General features: G+C 38.6%; 1 protein-coding gene across 1 annotated transcript; it reads right to left on the bottom strand.

Annotated features, from left to right (window-relative positions):
- Positions 1 to 3,041: 3,041 nt before the first annotated feature.
- cd36 (CD36 molecule (thrombospondin receptor)) lies at positions 3,042 to 11,251 on the bottom strand. Its single transcript, XM_034162929.1, has 12 exons — positions 10,953 to 11,251; positions 10,455 to 10,615; positions 9,318 to 9,462; positions 7,586 to 7,741; positions 7,040 to 7,131; positions 6,244 to 6,293; positions 6,092 to 6,161; positions 5,412 to 5,599; positions 5,187 to 5,305; positions 5,032 to 5,105; positions 4,897 to 4,951; positions 3,042 to 3,429 (listed from the first exon to the last, which is right to left on the bottom strand). The coding sequence occupies exons 1-12, from the start codon at positions 11,073 to 11,075 to the stop codon at positions 3,247 to 3,249; spliced, it is 1,416 nt and encodes a 471-aa protein (XP_034018820.1). The 5' UTR covers positions 11,076 to 11,251; the 3' UTR covers positions 3,042 to 3,246.
- Between the last annotated feature and the right edge of the window lie 4,372 nt (positions 11,252 to 15,623).

Here is a 15,623-nt window from a genome sequence, read left to right on the forward strand (position 1 = left end):
ATAATCAAACAACACATTTCACAGATTAACTCTGACTGCATCTGCACATTGCAGAGACGTCGTATGTGATCAGTGTATTTTTATTTTCTCATCTTACATACAGACATCTGCTCCACATTTAATAAAAACTCTGTGACCAGCGTCATGTCGACTTCAACTCGATGTAATTTCATTGTTATGGATCGTGTATTTCTATTTATTAATGTAATGATAGTCTGAATAAATCTGTTCAGATTTTACACAGAAACTGTAGTCAACATTTTTATTAGTATAATTCTTCACAATATTAAGTTTAATAAGATGGTTCTAGGGATTTTCTGACTGAATTATGAAGCCTGGGATGCTCAAAAGACTGAATATTCCCTGAAAGACAAGCAAGATCTGTCTGTTTTTATCTTGTTGGGTTACTTCCATTTTAAATATGACATACAAGCTTAAAGCTGAACAGGACAGTCAAAGAAACCCCAAGGCTTTAGGGGGCCATTTAAAACTCATAAAACTGCAGTCGGTAGAAATCCTGCGTTCCCAACACGCCGTTCGTAATCATCTCAAACCCCCAATTTTAGAGCACTTTTTTTGATTTATGGGCCACTTACGTTCAAGAGGAAATTGCATAATTTTTATTCTGCTACCACAGGACTGAGGTTTGTTGGTGAAGTTGTAGGTGACTGGCTAACATCCAATGGCAGTAAGTTAAATAAATGAAGAAAAAAAAAACCCCACACATTTTTCCAAATTAAGGTTGAATGTTCCAACACTGGACTTTGAGTTTGTGCTTTCTGTCAGTCGTTGCAGATTTGCACTAAACATATAGTCCTCCAGTCCAGCAGGTGGCTCTAGTTTATATGCAACAACCTTCTTAAACAGCCAGGAAAAGTCAAAATGGCAGAAAAAAAAAAATCTAATGGTCGCTCATATGTCAAGGACAAATGTAAGGACTTGATCACTTCAAGATTTTCATGAGTAAGCATGATGATTTTTTTATATAATGTACACTGAATATTTACAGTTTTTCCTAGACTTTTCCAAAGCCTAGAAAGGTACCATAGAGAGGAAAGAATAATAGAAATAGACATCAAGCTTGTTTCTGTAATATTTTCATCCACCATATTGTGTAAAGAATCACCTTGGTGTCAAATTATTGTAGCGGGAATCCAGTTAGCTTCTCTCTAACTAGCGCTACATCCGGTAAGTGACTTTGATAACTGTTTTCTTGTGCATTGACAATTAATATTTATCACTACGATGGATTTAGACCTCATTTGTCAGTGCTTATCACCCAGATAATGGCTGTGGCGTCATGATTCTGTAGCATTCAGTATTGAGTCAGTAGACTGGATGGACCAGTAGCTGTCCAACTGGCCCAAAATTTTGGGATGGTGGCCAAAGCCACTTGCTAATTCTTGGTTCAAGCAATTACAATGTCCACTCTACGCTTTGTTCATCTCTATGGTATATACCCTCTCAAAACCAGTGAGTCAATAGCTAAGCTGGCTAGTTAGGTAGATGTTTGATGGACTTGCACCACGTGACATCTGCAAACACAACCACAGCATGTCTGTCGACTAACTTTACCATAGTTTTTCAAAGTTCCCAATGAGAAAACAAAGAATATTTGAACATCCTAAAAATCCCACAACAGTTGAACCATGACGTCAACAAATTGACATCTCGGACACCCTACCGGATCCAAGATATGGACAAGGTTTCAAATGGTGACCTTCCAGGATGCTTATCTTTATGCAAACACACTAACACATATTTCATATAAAAATAGCAATACAATATGTCACATTATTGGCATTTATTATTTGATGGAACTGAAGGAGTTTAAAACAAATCTGGAGGGTCTCAATGGATTCGCCTTTCAAAAACAGAATATAACACCAAGTAAAATTCAGTTTCATGTTTTATTCTTTCTGAACACACTAATTCTGCAAATGACATGAACATTTGCACCAGATTCACATTTACAGACATTTCCTTTCTTGCATATAGAAGAAATCAACACTTTGCAGACACCTAAAGTGGCTCAAGAAGGTGGTAGTTAAGAGGAGTCCCTGTTGGCTGTTGCTCTAGTAGTGCAGCAAATAACTGAAACAATCCTTCACTTGGTGATGCAAGCATCAGATTTGGCATGAATGTTCTTCATATGTCAGTGTTTGAGAAAAAAGTGCCGGCCACTTGAAAATCCAATATGGCGGCCAGGTAGAGGTCAATGAAGAATTGCACAGGGGTCAAAATTTAAAAATGCTCCAATCATGTTGAAAGCTATACCACATTATGTGTCTGATCACAAAGATTCCAAAAAGGTATAGTTTGGTCTATCTATGACTGAATGTTATGGAGTTATGGGGTAAAAACAGCATGAATGGTGACAAAGGTCAGTTTCAGTTTCAGGAGTCAAAAGTTAAACTTGTCCAATTTTGGTAAAAGGTGGTGCAAATTATTGGTTGAGCTAATAGGATTAATAAATGGAATAGTTTTAACTGTGTTGAATGCTTGCTTTGCAAAATACATGTCAAACAATGTTGACGTACATTAGATTCTATGACATGTGACATATGTTACCCTGTAATGTGACAACTGAGCATGACACATGGTGCAAACTATTCCTTTTTAAATCCCTATTAACTCAAACAATAATTTAACTTTTGACTCCTGTACAAACTGAAACTGACCTTTGTCACCATTCTTGCTGTTTTTACCCCATAACTCCAGAACATTCAGTCATAGATAGTCCAAACTATACCTTTTTGGAATCTTTGTGATCAGACACATAATGTGGTATAGCTTTCAATATGATTGGAGCATTTTAAAATTTTGACCCCTGTGTAATACTTCATTGACCCCTACCTGGCCGCCATATTGGATTTTCAAGTGGCCAGCACTTTTCTCAAACACTGATTTATGAAGAACATTCATGACAAATCCGATGCTTGTATCACCAAGTGAACAATTCTGGCTAAAAATCAAACTTATCTGCTCCACTATAGAAATCCCTGATTGAGTTAGAATGTGACAGTGATAACTGTGGTTAAGAAATAAAACTTTGCAAATAAAGCTATCTCTCAAGCATTACAAAAATCACAGTATTTGTCCACGTGTTATCAAAGCAACTACGGCATTATAAATAAGAGTGACATTACAAAAATGTGCGAGGATATATCAAAAAGTTAGCCGTCTCACAGCAGCTTGACTTCACTGTGCTCGCTGACGGTCGTGCGACGAGATTCCGCGATTCACTCACACAAGTTTGGTTTGGTTTATGGAATCGCAGATCCTCAACAAACAGTAGGAGAAAAGACAGAAGATAAAGACGGCCAGTCCAGATCCCAGGAGCGCGCTCTGCAGGATCTCCAGCATTCTGATGCGAGAGAAGAGCTCCGTCTTAAACCTGTCCGCCGTCTCGTCGTCCAGCGTGGCCGTCTGAACACAGACATACAGCAAGAATCACAAAATGTTTCAATGCGGTGAAACTCTTGGCCGTAACGCTGGTTCGCTAGCCTGTGCGGTCTTAGCAACCTGCTTAGCATTGCTGGCTGGTGTGAAAACAATCCATAGCAGACAATGTACTGTATATGAAAAAATGCCAAACAGATTTATTCTGCCATCTTGATTTCGAGCAAGCTGTCAGCTTTTTACTTGTATTCTCAAGGTCGGTCATCCGGGCATTTAACCTCGAGGGAGGGGTTTTCTTGGTGAAAACATCACCGAACTCAATACAAATACACGTAATTTGGTCACTTTTCAAACGGGTCAGACTCGTCAATAAAGTCAATTTAATGTACAAGGCTTCATTCGTTCCAGGCAATGTTAGCTGTAGCTGGCTGTTAGAACCAAGTTAGAGACAATTCAAAAACCGTCTGATTTTAATAGAACAGCATACAGACCAAGCACGTTTTCACCGAGCGGCCAGTTACGGAAGAACGAATTCCCGCCTTCGGATTGGCCACTTTGCTGACGTGACGTAGCGGCAAATTTGAGAACTGGCAGTTGCCGTGTCGACTTGCTCAACCTTTGCATAAAATAGACTTCTCGTCTATTTTCGCCTAGCCTAGCTGGCGGCATAGCAACTGTTGTCTCTTGTTGCTGCAAAAAATGCCCGCTCTAATGGCAAGTCCTCGCTTTGCCTCTGTTGCTTGTAGCTAATGTGACCGTAGGGTTAGGTTGGCCCACAAGCCCACTGAAAATTGATATAGACATATTGTTTCTTGTTAAATTGCTCAACTTGGTCAGCAATTGGTCATTATTCTTCTCTACAAGAGTCAAGACAGAAGTCAGACTACCAGAGCAAGAATTTTAGCTGAGGAAGCTTCTGCGATTTGAAGCAAAACGTCCTCACGTCAAGCAACCCAGTCCAGTCGAAGATTCAAGCTTCTCTACTTTGGTTAGCAATGACAAAAACGTTATATAACCTGAACAGTCCAAGTTACGTTTAGAATTTTGATATCATTGATGCATCTTAGGGTAGACTATAAGCCTATTGAAGATTGGTTAAAATATTGGTCTTCAGTCATGATGCAAACCTGAAGAGTTGAAGAGATTTGTAACTTAATTTACTGAATAATGCATCTTTGGATGGACCAGAAGCCTGTTGAAGATTGGTGAACTTCATCTAATCCTTTGGGGAAAATAAGGTAACTTGTTCAGTAACTAAATTGGCACAATATCACCTGATCAAGCTATGAGCTGTTCATTATAGTAATGTCAGAGATGTATGTTGGGGTGGAGAACATCTCCTGTTGGAGATTATTCTTCATTGGCTTTTTCTGGGTGTGGACTTTTTAAAAAATGCTACTTGTTCACCAATCATGTTGTACTTCTGAAAAACCCAAATTATGCCCTTACTCATCTGCTAAAACACAACATGTAGAACTGCAATACTTTTCTCACCTCATTGAGCCAAACAATGGGGAATATGGTGTAATCCTTTACTTTCTTAAGCACCCTGCATGGAAAGATGGTTATTACTTGATAATCTGTGAATGATTATTTCATGAAACCTCTTGAAAAACAAATATAACTTACTTGATAACATTTGATGGTCCATACATCATGTTCACTTGGATTCTCTTGGCAAACCTAAGAGTAAATCCGGTTATCTGGTGGGAAAAGTAAAGTAATAAAGTAAATATTGGAGCTGCTGCCACTGAAGACAAGTAACGCAACAATGGGGTTCTTACAGGTTCAACATCCAAGAAGGTCATATGGTCCTCCACACTGGAGCGGAGGCCCTGAATGGCTTCTGTCAGGACTGGGCTACCATAGAGAAAGTGAGGCAGGGAGATGTAGATTGGCTTTTCTGTACAGATGTAAGGGTACAGTGAGGTTTCTGAGTACTGGATCTACTGTACTGGACCAAGGTTGCAGAGTCCAACCTTGATGCTGCAAACAGAATGTGAAATTACCATCTTGACAGGAGCTGATGTCCAGCACTCCAGCGAGACTGCAGTTCTTGGTGATCTTTTGGTCTCTGCAGAAACACTGGTTGTCTGGGTTATCCTGAGGGGAAGCCAGGGTAGATGGCAGGAGGGTGTAACGATACACCTCAATCCCTTTCAGATTTTTGCTTTCCTCATAGCTGGCTGACACAGACCTGAGCAGAAAGAAACAAGGTGTGAGGTCAAGAAATGTCCACCAACCAACAAAAATCTACCCTTGTAAGGTCGGGCCATCAAACTATACAACTCCTCACTCAGGGAGGAGAAGTAACAGGAAGACAGGGGACGGGAATGAGAGGAAACGTAGTAGCCAGTAAAGCAGCAAACTGTTTTTCTTTTTTACTTTCACTTTTAATACTCTGTGTGCTTCTTACCCTCTGTGCTTCTATACAATGATGCTGGAACCTCAATTTCCCTGAGGGGGTCTTTCCAAGGTATCAATAAATTTCTATCTAATCAAATCTAGATGTCTTCAAATGTAGATCCTCGAGTATTTAATAAGATCAAATATGGTAAATATCCCATCGCATACACAGTAAGATCACCAGTGTTAGTTTTACACTGGTGAATTTACTGTGTAGAATTCATAGTTTGGCTAAACAACAATCACACAGTAAATCAGAAAAATTCCTTCAAGAAAGACAAACCTGCAGATGTCTGAGGAGAAGAAATCCAGAGGTTTCTTTTTGTCCAGGAAAGGAGGGAATGAAGAAGCATCTACAAAAGAACATGACCAAAAGATGGAAACTGTATAAATGTTGGGAATATGGGAATGCACTTTACTGCATGAGGTACACACCTGTTCCGTTAATCATGTCACAGTATGTGTCGTTCCAGAAATGCAAGTTCCTGTTGGATAAAGTAATGGTGATTAGAAATGTCAATAAAAGTCATTTATACAGCATCAAATCACAACATAAGTAATGTCAAATATCCAAGTAAGGTTTAGACCTTCGTTACCCAAGAAAAACTTTCACAATTCATTTCAGCATCCTAAAAATAAGGTTTCTTGTGAAAAATCTGTGCAAGAAGATTTAAAGTTTTCACCCACAAGAGATCTTTAAAGGATTGTGTTCAGATATACAGAAAATGCCTTGACATGGCATCAGAATTCAAATTCAGAAATTTGGAATTCCCCTACCGTGTGCCTAGTTGTAATAATGTTTTCTGACCACTTGGTGTCAGTATTGGCCTTTAAACTGACCATTATTCCATGTCCTGTGCACAAATAAACTACAATTTGGACATATTGAAGTGAAAAGAGTTTTAAAAAGCCCCAGATGAAGTCTGTGAGCAGGGTAATCAAACATTCTTCACAATTTTGAAGTAAATGTTTGTAACGCTAAGTTGAACAGAGCATCTATCTGACTGTCGCACCCAATTTCAAGGTACTTATTGAAAACATACTTAACATTTTATAGTTGTGGGAGGTATATTTAGCATTATTGTTCAAATTAATGACATATTTTGTACTATTTTATCACTTTTTAAGTAGAAAACAAAGGAGTGTGAAACAAAAAAATTGCCAAGATCGAAGCTTCAACACCAGACTCAGTTTTTTCATATTTAATTGCAGCGGGCGTCGTTCAGCTCACCTCTCGTTCTTCCACCTGTCAATTATTCCAACTTTCGAGATGTTATCCTTTCCCGTGAAGACAGTGTACTGGCCGTCATGGGTACCATTGTACTGAGGGGAAATGGATGGACAAATACAGTCTGTTGCATTTATTCAATTATTTCCCGTATTTCAAAGTATAAGTTGCAAGTTTTTTAATTAATTAGGGAGGTCCTGTGATGTGTGACGAAAACTCACACATTCATTATGAATAATAATTGTTATGACTACACAGGACTTTCTCAGGAATCAAACCACTAAACAAAATAAACTCCAATAATAAAAGAATACATTCTAATAACAAAAAGTACACTGGAGCCATAAATAAACATCCCAAATTATAGAGCTGATAATACAGAAATAAGGTGCGACTTATACTCCAGGACAACTTATATATGGGTTTCTCCTCTACAAGAGACCTTTGTTGACAGGTGCATGTCTTATACTCTGGAAAATTAAGTAAATACACAAACTTTGCTTCTTCAGTATGGAAGTATAAATCTGTAATATTCCTGTGTTTACTCACAGGAACAAAGATGCCCACTTGTCTTTTCGATAAGGGGTCTCTGTAACCCCAGAGGATTTCTTTAACTGTCCGGCGCTGGAACAAAGATGAGTTGGTCTTGTTTATTAAAATCTCCACCATAAAGTGCATCTGCTTGTCGACCATTGAATAAGCTCCCTGAAATACAAAAATAAAGCAGAAACACTGATTGCAACAGTATAGTTCTGTGAAGACACACAATCAAAACTGCTGTGCAAACCATGAGATAAGAAAATTTTACAATCAAAAAATTATATAATTCCTTCCACGTGTCATTTCATGGTGTCAAAGTTTGATGATAACAAGCAGTTTTTCCACATCAACCATTATGAAACCATAACTTTGATAACTGGTCAAAATGTCTGGATTGTACCATTGTAGAACTTTTCTGATTTTCTGTTTTTAATTAATACTAATGTCTAATCACCTTAAAAACTACAATGGTGTTGACTACCAATCCCTGTGTCTGCATCATTATTCAGATCCACACCCCAGTATTTACTACTATATATTGCATTCCAGGCTCAACACTATCACCAAATTTGTGGAAAATTCATTGAGAAATTTGGGGGTTAATTCTGCTACCAAACACACAAAAAAATGGAAGTTGAACAAACAACCTTCTTAGTAATTTGTTGTGATAATAATAGTTAAATATTTTTTGTTTGTCAATTTATTTACTTATTTGTCACTAACTATAAGCATTGGTGTTTGATTTGTATCAGTTAGCTACAAGCTATTTTCAATAAAAACAACAAAAAGTCCATCCTGATTCCAAAAGGTTCACTACAGTTTAACGGTTACTCCTAAAAGGAGAAGAAATGTACACCTGGGTTTTTGGTAAAATAAATAAATAAATAAATAAAATTCAAATTCACTCCATATGCCATATTTATGTTAATAACAGCTGCTAAAAGTAAACAATGACTATTTTTAGGTTAAAAAAACTAAATTGGATCAGTATCATATTAAAATAAGATGTTTTTCATGTTATATGGAGATGTTTTCATAATATATTGAGATATTTTCACAATACATCCAATATTTTCGGAATATATTGAGATATTTTCACAATACATACAGATATTTTCACAATATATTGAAATATTTTCATAATATATCGAGATATATTCACAATACGCCAATATTTTCATAATATATCAAATATTTTCGCAATACATACAGATATTTTTATAATATATTGAGATATTTTCAGAATTATCGAGATATTTTCAGAATATTATGACATACACACATAATGTTATAATGCAATATTTCTTCTAGGTTTTTGTCTGCCCACGTGAGCACTATTTTAATATTAATAAACACTGAGACTAGGCAGCACATAGCAGGTCATTTCTATATTAATTATTCACTATTTACATATGTTGTTCTTGATATTATTACTGAATAACCCAGAATATGATTATGGCATCTTTTGAGCAATGGAAACATTTCAGTAATAGTTTAAAAATAATGCAAAGTTATGGTTCAAACTTCTACTGTCTCTGACTTTAACTGTGTCCTTACTAAAAGCCATAAGAGCTCATGAAGGGACACAAAGAAGATTGTTCTTAAAGACGAGAGGAGCTCATGTGCTCAAATCATCCACCCGCCTGAATAAATGGGTTTCTTTGATATTAGCCAGATATCCATCAGATCCGTGGGGTTCAAAGTCAGATTACGTCCACACGGAATGACGACACTCACTTACAGCCACACCCAGGTTCAGACAGGTGACTTGGTCTTCCTCTGACCCCACTGACATTGACGGCTCGAAAATGGCTCCACACGGCAACCAGTAGGACACAGTGTGATTTGGGTTGCTTGTGATGTTTTCTTTGGGGAGATATCTTGTCCTTTAAGGGGAACAAAAATAGCATGAATTGGACGGGGCATTTTCAGTGACTTCTTACTTTTTTCAGTTAGCTCATTGTTCACACGCAAATATTGAACAACAACAAATATTTTATTATCGCAGCTATATAGTTACATTATTACTAATTATTCATCATCTCATATTTTCTATACCTGCTTATTCCGACTAAGGGACATGGGGGAATTTTCCAGAGTATAAGTCGCATTTTTGTTTTTTGTTGTTGTTGTTTTTAAGTAGTATGGGAGAACCTGCGACTTAAGCCCAATTGATGCTCTTCCATAGCCTCCCTCCGAACCCCTCTCCAAAGCCTGATGTGCATCTCCCAAAACTTTAAATACACGTCGAGACAACGAGATCACACAGGCTGTGATTGGTCCGCTAACTACACCATTTCCGGAATCTCACTTTTACAGTTCCGCAGTCAACGACTTTCACGAGTATAGACATCATGGGATAGCAGACCAGTCTTCGTGAAAAAAAAAAATGTTGCACCCCCTACTGTTCTGGAGGTGAATTGCATTGCAACGCCTACCAGCGCGTTAACCCCGATGGAGAACTTTATACCTCAGTGCGACTTATATACCGAAGTATCACGCAATCGTTGTTGATGAGATGAGAATAATTACGTATAATTACTATTTATAAAGGACTTTTCTGAGTAATCAAAGCACTAAATAAATTAAACAATAATAATAAAAGAATAAATGGCAATAATAAACAGAACACTTCAATAATGTACAAAAATCCCAAAATAAAGAGGTGATAATACAAAAAAGGTGACTTATATGTGGGTTTTTCCTCTTCAAATTCAAATGCATTTTTTTAACAGGTGCGACTTATACTCCAGAAAATACGGTACCTACATTTAGTAAACACAGCAGTTCCTTTTCTCGACTGTACGTCAGATAAATGTGAATTTCTAAATGAGTAATAGTCAGATTGTTAATATTAATGTGACTCAGTCTGCCTTACCTGTAGGTGTAAGGTCCTTTTTCTACCACAACTGGCCTTGAGCCGTTCTCCACAACCTCTGAGGGGTTTTTAACGTCAAAGAGCCAGAACTGCCGGTACACGTTGGCCCCTGTAGACACCCAGTTTTCATAAGCTGTCGTTCCAGGCTCAATGACGGCTTCCTGCACCCCAGACACACACACAAACAGTCTATTTTTAACAAGCTTCAAGCTCTCCAGCAGGCCACAGCATCCTTACTAATGTGGCACGAAACAGGCAGATTCTCTCTGAATTCAAAGGAGCTCGATTCATATTTTCTCTGCTGCTGAAAAATAAGATTAAAACCAGTCAAAGAAGATCAGATGTTCTTGTGATGGATTGTAAAACGCTGCACACTTGGCTTCCTTGTTTCCAAAACGCCCCTCGCGCCGTGTCTCCTGGTTCACCTTGATCCCCTGCACATGCACGTTCATACACGTTTCCGTATCTTCCTATCCAGTGGGTAACTGAACACCGTACCTTCTTCACTGTCCCCTCAATGATGCTGTCCCCCAGTGCAATGAGGACGCCTCCCAGGATGGCTACCACCGCCCCGAAGACGGCTCCAGCTATCAGCCCACACCTCCTGTTACAGCAGCCCATGCTGGTGGTGGTGATGGTGGTGATGATGCTTTGCCTCCGTCCAACAGTCTGTCTGTCTCCCTGCCAGCCGCTTCTCCTTCTGTCTCTCTATTTGTGGCGTGTGAGTGTGTGTGTGAGTATGTGCAGCTTGCAGCAAAGGCAGGCTGTACCATCAGAGGAGCTGACAGAACACTCAAGGCCAGGTAAAGGTACAGACAACCCCGGGCACGTGCACAGCCAGCTTTTAATAACCATGTTACATAATCACACACACACACACACACAGGTTAAAGGGTCAGAAGGCAGACAGCCGTCCGTCTGCTCAGATATCAGAAAGAACATTACGATATAAAATGATAACAGCTGAGGAGAAAGGTGAGAAGACTTGGCAGACAGCGACTCACGTACAAGCCCCAAATCACAAACAGTTGGGACTGTTTCACAATTCTCCACATGTTCTCGATTATGTAACACAGAAATAGATCTGTTGTATGGCTGGGGGGGCCTGGCTGCCTTTTTGTTTCTGTCTTTTGTTTTTCCTTCCAGGTGGCTTGCATTTGGGACTGAGTGGCTGTGTTGCTGAGGTTATCAGGACCTCACCCTGATCACCTGCGGCTCGTCAGGACTCACAGCTGTGGTGCATCTATATGGATTGGAACATGGTGGCATTTAAGACTGGAGTGCACAGTGTGTATTTGCCAGAGACTCGACCTTGTGACCAGACGGGTGAGATCGTCGTCTCGGGAGCCATCTCATCATCAGTGGATGCAGAGAACGTCCAGGGTTTGATGCACGGTCTGTGAAAGAGGAGGGGGTGAGGTCTCACGCTCGTCAGCACACTTCCTGAGGTACGTTAGATTTTGTGACTAACGTGTATACAGTCAGTAAATGTGGTGTCCCTCACACCTTATTATATTGAGCTGTACGTTAGTCATGTATCGGCTTCCACTGCAGTGGAGTTTTGTGAACTGGATGTTCCATGCCTGCAGGTTGGGAAGCTGATTAGTAATTAAGCCAGGAAGTGTTTGCTGTTTATGTACACCTTTGAGTGGTCTCTCTGTGTGTAGAGTGTGGACTCACATAATGGTTCCTTCTTTCACAGACTCGGTTTGTTGCGGCCACCTGGGGGGTGTCGGCGGGGTCCTTGGGTCCGAACGGCTTCTGGCTCCGGACCGTTAGCGCTGCTGGGAGCGCACCGTATCACCACCACGCCAGACCGCACACTCTTTTGTTGTTTTGTATCACATCACTGTTATGTATTAAATTCAGTTAGCCTTTGTACTGTGCTCTGCTTATTTCATACTGGGTCCTTCAAACGCTGGTCGGTTCTCCGAGCTGCGTCCGACACATAACAAGATCCTCGTCATTTGATTGGTGGTTTGTGCTTCATGTGATATTGATCATTCATCCCATTTGCAATTGGCAGTGGATATTCTTCCATGACTGGAAGAGGACTTACTTTGGCTATTTGTCCGGAACACACTGTAACTGTTCGAGCGCGTTGACGTCATAACGTGACACACACACCCCCCTTTAGCGGATCACTGGGTTTTTAATTTTTTAATATTTCCTTTATTTTTTGCTATTTCTAACCCTTCCGCGAACCCTAACCATAACAACTCCCCCCCCCCCCCCCCCCACCCCCGCGTCACTCTCTCGTGCTCCCGTCACAGCGTGTTCCGTTCAAACAACCAAATTATTCTTCTTCCCATCACGGAAGAATATCCACTTCTTTGTTTGCACTTTTGGTTCCATTGACTATGCCATTTTTAGTTCCATACATTTTGTTCCATTGCACGCCGCGACCACCTTAATGTAAAAACACGGCGGCGGCACTTAGTTTAAAAACAAACATGGCGAGGTTTGTTTTGGCGACAGATGACGATTTGAACGAGCTTGTTGACGGTGCTTATTCTTCTAACATAAAAATAAATAAATAAATAAATCTGCTACGCTGTAAGCCGTCTGGAGACATTTGCAGTATTCGCTGGGATGTCGCTAGCTGAAGTAGAAACGCTGTCGGATTGGATTACTATTTAAAGTTTGTGTTGGACTGTTTGGAACCTCTTGACCTCAAAGGACCAGTGACGCACGCTAAAATGTAAGTCCCTTTGCTCTTGTTTATAAATTAATAAAGGGTCAAATGACAAGAATCTATTTAGGTGTCATATAATACAAATAATGAATGTTTTTTATTCATGCAATGGTAAGAATATTTCATGAGCTGAAAGCTGGAATGTTCCATTCAACGAGGCACAGAGCCTAAACAACTAATGTGGCAGTAATGAGTTTTAAATATGTCAAGAGTTATAACTTTAAAGCTGCTGTGTGTAGGATTTAGGGGCATTTATTAACAGAAATTGAATATCATATTCATAACTATCGGGTCATTAGTGTATAATTACCTGCGTTAATGAATCAGTGTGTTTTCATGAGCTTAAAATGAGCTCCTCGTATTGACATGAGAGTGGGCCCCCTCATGGAGGCTGCCATGTTGCACCGCCATGTTGGTACAGTAGCTGAAAATGGACATGCTTACTCCATCTTTTGCATTTTGCATTATGCCTTAAAGACGGAAGAAAAAAGAATCAGTGGTTATTCTACTGTACACTGTCTAGTGGTTGCTAGCACAGGCTAACAAGTTTGAGAATACTAATTTTTGTGAAATCTAGAATCATACATCATACTTATTCCAAGAGAAGGCAAGGGAGCATAAATCCATGATAAGCAAAAAAAATGGGACGGGAAAACAAAATTGTGCAATCTGCATATTCACCACTAGATGACACTAAATTCTCCACACTGTAGCTTTAAAGCAAACAACTCAGAGGGGAATGATTTAAAATACAAGCTGATTCAGGACTAAATTTGTTTTGCTGTATAACAACACTCCTCTCTGACCACACATGCTTGAGGGATTTTGCAGGAATGTTTTGGTGTTGTGTTTTAAACTTGAGCACATTTTTCGGATCAACAATTGAACATGCAGCTCTGAAGCTCTCTGAGGCTCAGTGTAACCACTGGAGGGCAGCACCGTCATTCAGTCGTCACAATGCATTGCCCAGCAAAGAACCCTCATCCCTTCATTCATGGCACTTTCTTCTAAATCCCCACTTCTGATTTTTTTTTTATAATAATTTTTATTGTTAGATTTTTGCATTTAAATTTTAAATTACTTTCGCTGTGTTTCACTGAACCTCATAAATTGAGTTCTCTCAACAGTATCACAAACGAATCTAAATTGAAATGTCTGTTTTTTTTCTTCAGATATATTTTTTAATTGGGTCAAAAGGCCCATTTGGGCTGCATTTCTTTTTAAGGCTTAATTTGATCAAAGGTCAAGATTACTGGGGCCAAAGGACAAAATTCAGATTTTACATACTTTTTTCCTTTTTTTTTTTTTTTTTTTTCTTTTTTTACTTTCATAAGTGGTCTTGGAATTAATCCTGACCTTTGCCCCATTTTGGCAAAGATCAATGAAATTGATTTTCCAACCTGATCTGCACCAAATATGGCACATACTTAGATTCCAGAAGTACCCTGGCAAGGTCAATCAGAGGTCAATCACAAAATCATTGGGGTCAAATGTCAAATTGCTGCAGCTGTTCCTACATTCATGCCCACAGGTGCTGTTACCTAGTTGTAAAAATGTGAATAAAAATGATTATTGAACTGAAACTGCCTCGTAACCTCATTATCACCAGGTGTGCAAAGACAGTGAGTCTCTGATATTTTATTATTTATCTCTTTATTACACGGCAGCAACCATGTAAAAAAAATCTCTTACCTGTGATCTGTACCTGTGCAAAATACATAAGCTTGCAAAAAATATGTAAGCAAATATGGTTATGTTTAAAATGGCACATATCAACAGCATATATGAATGTTTTTATTGCAGAGAAAGCTGACCTTTCCCGCCGCTTGAGTATTTTCTGCTTTAGATGAAATGTCAAATTGTATTTATTTATTTATTTGGCTAAAGGTAATATACACCCTTTGTATCTTGATAATTTGAACCTGGAGGAGGTCCAAGGTGCAGCAACACAAAGGAAAGGTCACGACCATAAATTTGCATGTACTCCCAACAACTGAGCTGAAAGTCACATTTAAATATGCAGAGATCATTTTCACATAATAAGGAAACTTGAATTTGTGCAACCACAAACAAATTTTATTACAAGCTACATACAATATTACAACACATTGTAACTGTAAAAGCAGAAAAACAAGCACCTTCTATTATTTTAAAACAAATTTAATAACATTTCATGAATTTACACATTATAATTACGTACTGACGGGAATAATTAAAATCGAAATACTACCACGGTTAATAATTAAAGGAATTTTATCCATTTTAAGATTAAACTGCAAAATAATTTAACTTAGTACAATACTAACGGCAATAATACATGATTTTTTTTAGCAAATACAAAAATTACTAATAATATACAATACATAATACATACAATATTACAACATACTGTAACTGCAAAAGCAGAAAAAACAAGCACCTTCTATTATTTTAAAACAAATTTAATAACATTTCTCAAGTTTACACATAATTAT

The sequence above is a fragment of the Thalassophryne amazonica genome, chromosome 22, assembly GCF_902500255.1.
Source record: "Thalassophryne amazonica chromosome 22, fThaAma1.1, whole genome shotgun sequence".
Taxonomy (NCBI): Eukaryota; Metazoa; Chordata; class Actinopteri; order Batrachoidiformes; family Batrachoididae; genus Thalassophryne; species Thalassophryne amazonica.